At 48.5% G+C, this 6,512-nt stretch overlaps 1 protein-coding gene across 3 annotated transcripts in view; it reads right to left on the reverse strand.

Moving 5' to 3' along the window:
* Positions 1-6,254, reverse strand: part of LOC139588980 (transducin-like enhancer protein 4) — a 98,972-nt gene extending 92,718 nt beyond the window's left edge. For all 3 annotated transcript variants that reach the window (XM_071424871.1, XM_071424872.1, XM_071424870.1), the window contains exons 1-4: positions 5,207-6,254; positions 4,686-4,783; positions 3,507-3,570; positions 2,092-2,136 (exon numbers count right to left, since the gene is read on the reverse strand). In XM_071424871.1, the coding sequence (XP_071280972.1) occupies positions 2,092-2,136; positions 3,507-3,570; positions 4,686-4,783; positions 5,207-5,251 (252 nt within the window). In that variant the 5' untranslated portion in view covers positions 5,252-6,254. The remainder of the gene's footprint in view (positions 1-2,091; positions 2,137-3,506; positions 3,571-4,685; positions 4,784-5,206) is intronic.
* Positions 6,255-6,512: the final 258 nt, after the last annotated feature.

A 6,512-nucleotide genomic window follows, 5' to 3' on the forward strand; every position in this document is an offset into this window, starting at 1 on the left:
AATTTCTGCAGAGTATCACTGACGACTCCATCACCATAAATGTATAAAATTTCTGAAGTAAAATGTTTAGAAATTTAAAGGTAAAAGTCTTTTGCTGTGTTTTTTTCCCCCTTGCTTAATATAATTCCATTACACATTGCACTTGCAAGCTGATTTTGTTGCAAAGAATTTTGTGCTGTCAGTGTAAGTCTAAAGCACCGCTGTAAAAATGGGGTATCTAGAAATATAAACAAGTTTGACTGCAATGCTAGCTTTAAAACGCCTGTAAAAATTTGCTACGTAGGTGGCCTGTAAAGACTCTGGTCTGTGTGAATTGTTTCCATATCTACAGCTTTACTGATTGAGGATTTGTTTGGTTTTATTTTGTTTTTTGTTTTACTCTAATGGGACCTGAAACAATCTGGATATTCATTTGAGAACAGATCCAACACCTCTTAGATTCAGTGACCAATCTTTCCACCAACACACACAACAAGGATCAGGTCCAGAGAGTCAGCATGTGCATACAATCTGATCTCTGCAATCACTGCCTTTTCCTGTCAGCCATTTGTTGAGTCTAAACGTTACCTGTGAGAAGGACCCACAGAATTCAAAAGACCTATGAATGTCTGTAAAATAACTTGTATGTACAGGGTTCCATAAGTTTGGAGCTGTAGAATGCAAAATGTAGCTGCAAATGCTTTGAGGAGGGAAATCCCAGTGTGTTCGTATGTATGCCATCTAGCAAAAATGTCCCTAATCAGTTCTGTGGCATTGATGTGCTAATGGAATACAAAATATAATAAATAACATGAAAAAACTTTTGAGTTCAAAGTCTGCTGATAAAGATCAACAAGATAAAGAAATCCTATTTCCAAACCCAGAGAAATTCCAAATCCCTAACTTTGAACAGAAGCACATACAAACCAATTTTCAGGTGATCTTTCTTTTCCCATCCAATCATTTCTTTATTTCTGCAGTTTACGCTCCCCAGCAACGCTGGCAAATTGCTCAACCATTTGCTAAAATGAGTTGTCAGTATTAAACTCCACTACATAAAAAGTTCCCTCACTGGAAAAGAGGTCAGATGTTCAATTTCTTCTCCTCTAGAGAAGGTTAAAAAATGTACATTATCAAATAAGAAACTCTAATTTACATTAGCATGCTCTAGCTGAGTAATCTCTTGCTAATCTTGGCCTAAGTGCTAGAGTTCAAGGCACAGAACCGATAGCAGTTCTCCAGTATCTAGAGGGGGCCTACAAGAGAGCTCTAAAGGGCCTTCGACAAGAGCATGTAGTGATAGGACAAAGGGAAATGGCCTTAAACTGAAAACAGGGCAGGTTTAGTTTAGATATTATGATAAATTCTTTACTGTGAAGATGGGGAGGCACTGGAACAGGGAGGCTGACGATGCCCCATCCCTGAAAATGTTCAAGGCCAGGCTGGATAGGGCTTTGAGTAGCCTGATCTAGTGGAAGGTGCCCTGCCCATGGCAGGGTTGGGTGGAACCAGACGATATTTAAGGTCCCCTCCAGCCCAAAGCATTTTATGATTCTATGCTTACACCATCACAGAAAGCTCATTTACTCCTTTGTGTTTGAGATGCTAGCACACTAGTTCTGGACAGAAGTCCAAGTAAGCAGCTGGAGGGAAATATCAACATAGCTGTAACATCAACAGCATTTGTAGCTCCAGCTTAAATCACCCTAGGTTAACCAAAAAATCCAGTTTTTTCCACACATGCTCCCCTTCCTAATACACATATCCCAAAAAATAAACCCCAAGGGTTTGAGACCAGACAGTAAAGAAGATACATCCCACAAACCCACCCATCCTCACAGACACTCTCCCTGTGAAGTATAGGAATGCCTGCATGTGCAAAAATTGCACATGGAAAGTCAAGCAAATAATGCACAACTGGCAGACAAGACCATAACCTACAAAGAGTCTGCATACCAAACGTAAGGCAGAAGATTCAGGGTCAGGTGAAGAAAAAACTTCTGATGCACTCATGCATGCAATTAAGGCAAGTCACACAGAATATGTGTGTTTTAAGATTGATGGGAGAAATTATACAGAGCATTCTTACAACAAAAGTAATTCTTTACCTACCTGTTTATGCATCTCTATATTCAGCCCATAGGACATCTCGTAATACTAAGAAAAAAGAAAATTACTCCATTAGACTTTGCAATTGTGAAAACTATTTTGGAATTCACTTTGACTGAAACATCAGCTGTACAACGACATACAAACCTACACACATTAATTTGCCTTGAAGAGTTCCTGGAATTGCAAAGTGTTTCAGAATAAACTTTGTTTTTTGCTTTATCTACATTGTTTCATGTCACATTTACAAAGAACAGCTGTAAAATAAGGCAAAAACAGACAGCAAAATAATGAAAAATAATCACAAGCAGAATCAAGGATTAAAAGCAGAAAATTATGAAGATTCTATTCACTAGCATACATAAAAGATGCCAAAAAAACACCCAAAGTGCTTCAAGCATATAAACATATAAATCAGCAATATCTAACAGACCGATTCCATATTTTAAATTAAAAAAAAAACCACAAAAAATTCCTGTAATTAAATGGCAGGTATTAAAAAAAAAACAAGGAGAGAGCATGGAAATTCAGGGCCAGAGCAGACACACCAATCTTAGTACATCCTCCTGTGCCCCAGTACTGCAGGGAACTCTTTTCAGTGTGCAATGTTAATACCAAACAATCTCCAAGACTTAGGCATACCAGGCATTAAAATGACAACTGCGAGCGTTACAATTTGCTTGTGCTCTCCCTTAAGATTTTTTCAAGGTTATTTACTCTTTCTGTGTATACAAGAGTATTACTTGTCTTGTGCATATGGAAAATGGCTAATCCCTCAGAGATATACAAGAGGAGAGATATCAAGAGTTCCTCTAGAGTTATCAGGATCCATCACACAATTACCTGTTTAGAAATGTCTTTCTATGCACATAATTTAACCAGGCAGACCACAACAACTGAGGAAATCCCTTTCACAGCTGAGATCACTGACATTCTCAATTTAATGAAACAATGATTCAGCTGCCAAAGAGCAACAGTTCGTCTAGAAAGCAGACTTTGGATTTGCATGCACTTAGGTACAATTTTGTCTTACTGCCATCACAGAAAAAAATACTATCCAGAACCATTTTACAGAAATATAAACACTGGGAAAAGTCAGCAAAAGTGAAAACATCATCCCCAGGTGCACTATGGAAGTTGCACACAGCTTGAAAGGGCTGACAAGTGATTTACTAGCATTTGGAAGAAACATGCTCAATTGCTTAAAAGATTAAAAAGCCAGTTTCACACAGATACTGACCACTGCAAAGAAGTTAAAAGACCCCAGAAACTACTGATTTATAATGGAAGCACTGATGCAACCTCAACATCAGCAGTGCTACTACAATCTTCCTGTTTGCCTCCAGCAATCCGAATATATGTCAGTCTCAGTATACCAGGCTAATAGACATTTTGAATTTGTTATGCAGCTTGCTTACCATGACATAATGTCGCTGCATCTCTGTCTTCTCACTGGCCAGTTTTTCACATTCTAGCTTTAAACTGTTCAAGACACAAAAAGGAAAAAGCATGGGTACTTCATAACACTAAAGTGACATTCTCTTGAGCACCAGCTGCTCCCCTTTTCTCCACTACCCAAACATAAATGCGTATTCCAGTTCTTGCTTGGGAGTTTAGGATGGAGGTTTGTACTTTTCCATTTTCAAAGGATACCATGCAGCATCCTCATCTCCTAAAAGAACTGCAGACACACATGTGGTATACACAGAAAATTATTTTTCTGACAAAAAAACTAAACACTGACGCTGGTTTAAGAAGCATGCAGGGGTTCATATCTTTAATAGTTAAGCTTGAGAAGCTACTAACAAAAATGTAATTTGGGTTTCAGAGTTTTTATTTAGGTGTTTTAGAAACACAGCTTTCTTTTACTCGACCCACAGAAGAATCCCATGCACATTACCGCTTCAAGAAGAAAAACTTGTGGATTTGAATTTTTGCTCTTTGCTGTTACTGATGACAGAACTGCAAGTAGAATACTGCGTGTAATTTAATGAATACCGTGGTAAATACTATCGCTTCCAGTGTTTATTTGGTTTTCAGAAGCCCGCTAAACAATCCTGCCAGAAGTCACTTGTCACTTTGAGGACACAGCGCTGTTCCACCTAAGGATAATGAAACAGCTCGCCGCCTCACTTCCAGGTTATCAGCACTTGACATGTCAATGAAAGGCGCGAGGGGGCCGAGCCAAGACAAGATGCCTGTCCTGAGCGGCATTTCGAAGAAAAGCAGAGGACAAACCCAACCAGACACATATTTTTCTATCAACACCCGCCCTCCCCCACTCCGCACCCAAAAGTAAACAAAAAGACCAAAAGAAACAAAAGAAAAGAAGAAAAAAAGAACATGAACAAAAACGGAACGCGGGGAAAACAAGAAAATCCGCTCGGCTCGGGGCCCACAGGAGCCCCTCGTCCCCAGGGTCGGGAGCAGGGCGGGATGCGGAGGAGCCGGTCAGGAGCGCCTGGCTGGGATGGGTCCGCCCCGCTCCCGGTTCCGCCAGGGGTCCCGGGCCCCCGCCCCGCCGCCCCTCCGGGCGCGGCGCGGAAAACGGCGAGAGGAAAGACTGCGCGCGGCTCGGGCAAAGTAGGCAGTCTTACCTGTGGTACTGAGCCTGCAAAAACTGAAACTCCTCCTTAATCCGATCGCAGGATTCTGAAATGGTGAATTTAAAGGGCTGAGCTGGCTGGTGAGGAGCCTGCAAGCAAGGAACATCAGGTCTTTTAATCGCCCCCTCTCATCCGGTCACCACCTCCCGCCCGCCGCCGTCCCCCAACGCGGTCCTCGCACCGGGGCTCCGCCGAGGCGCAGCGCCCCAGCGCTCGTCCGCGGGCGGAGGCGCGATGCCCCAAACGCCCCGAGATGCTGCCCCGACGTGTCCGCCGGCGGTGCGGGACCGCAGCTGGAAGAGGTGTCGCCCGCTCGGACCCTCCGCACCGGCGGCAGCCGCGGGACGCGGGGCTGGCGCCGGGACCGCCGCGCACCGGGTGAGGGCAACTCAAACAAGCCAACTCCGACCCCGGGAAGCGACGGCGGCGCGGCGGACAACAATAAGAAAATGGCTACAACTCCGCGGTGCCCACGCCTGAGCGCTGCCCGCGGGGCCGCCGCCGCCACTCACCGGGTGCCGGGTCTGCGGGTACATCTTGCTCAGGTCGCGGATCATCCACGCCGCTTCGGGGGGCGCTGGCGGCCGGAGCGGCGGGGATCAGGGCTGCAGGCGCGGCGGCGGAGACGGCGGGCAGGGACGCCCCGGCCCCGCCGCCCCAGGGCTGGCGGGGCACCGCCGGCAGCAGCGAGGCGCGACGGCGGCGGCGGCGTCCGCGACGCTCGGGGGCCGCTGCCACATCCCCCGGGGGCGGTCAGCGGGCGACGCCGGCCGGTTCTCCTAAGCTCCGCCGCCGCTCCACGGGCTCCGGCGGGCTACGAGCCCCGTGCGGCGGAGGACGAGGTGGAGGAGGGCGGGGAAAGCCCCTCTGCCGGCGCCGGCGCGCGCTCCACCGGAGATTCCCCCCGCCGGCAGTTTTCCTCCCTTCCTGAAAACTTTTACTGCTGCTGCCGGCGGCTCTCCCGGCGCCGGAGGAAGCGGGGCGCGGAGCCCCGGCGGGGACGGTGGCTGCGGCGGTCGGGCGGCTGCTCCGCTGCCGCGGCGGGGGTGCGTGCGGTGCGGTGCCCTTTTGTGCGGCGGTCCGGTCTTCGCTGCTACCGCCCGCACCGCATCTCCCCCGCTAGTGCTGCTCGACCGCCTTTTGTTGTTTGTTTTTTTTTTTAATTGAAAAAAAAATTTAAAGAGCGAGAAAGATTTAAAAATACGGTACGGTCTGGGCAGCTTTATTTATGTCTTTTTTTTTTTTTCTCTTTTTCCCTCCGCGCCTTTCGAAACTCCGGGAAGTGGCGGTGGTGGCGGCGGGGACGCGCAGATCCGAGCCCCGTACTCGGCTCGTCAGCGCAGCGTGGTCCGGCCCAGCCCAGCCGTGTCCTGCCTAGCCCGGTCCAGCCCGATCGCCGCTCCGCGCCGCTCCCACAGCACGCTCTGCCGAAGTGACTCCTTTGACCAAATTTAGCAGCGGCTCGTCATTAACATTCTGATACATATTCACAGCAGCCGGAAGGCCGCCGCCGCGAGGCACCCTGGGAGTCGCAGTCCTCCCGACGCCAAGACTGCCCGCACACAGCCGCTCCGGGGACTACTTCTCCCATCAAGCACCGCGACGGTGTCAGCCGCTCCCCCCGCGCCCCGCCCATAAAGGGCGGTGGCGGCGACCAATGGGCGGCAGGCTGCCATTAATCGCCGCTCGGCACTAATGCCTATCACTTCGCCTCTGACAAATGGGCGCGCGGGTTCGGGCAGAGGGGCGGCCCCGGACTCTCCCCCACGTGGGGTCCTGACGCGCCGTGGGCCCGCAGCCAATCAGAAGGCTCCCCAC

This window comes from Agelaius tricolor, unplaced genomic scaffold, assembly GCF_023055355.1.
Source record: "Agelaius tricolor isolate 1412-34295 unplaced genomic scaffold, bAgeTri1.0.p SCAF_4, whole genome shotgun sequence".
Classification (NCBI taxonomy): Eukaryota; Metazoa; Chordata; class Aves; order Passeriformes; family Icteridae; genus Agelaius; species Agelaius tricolor.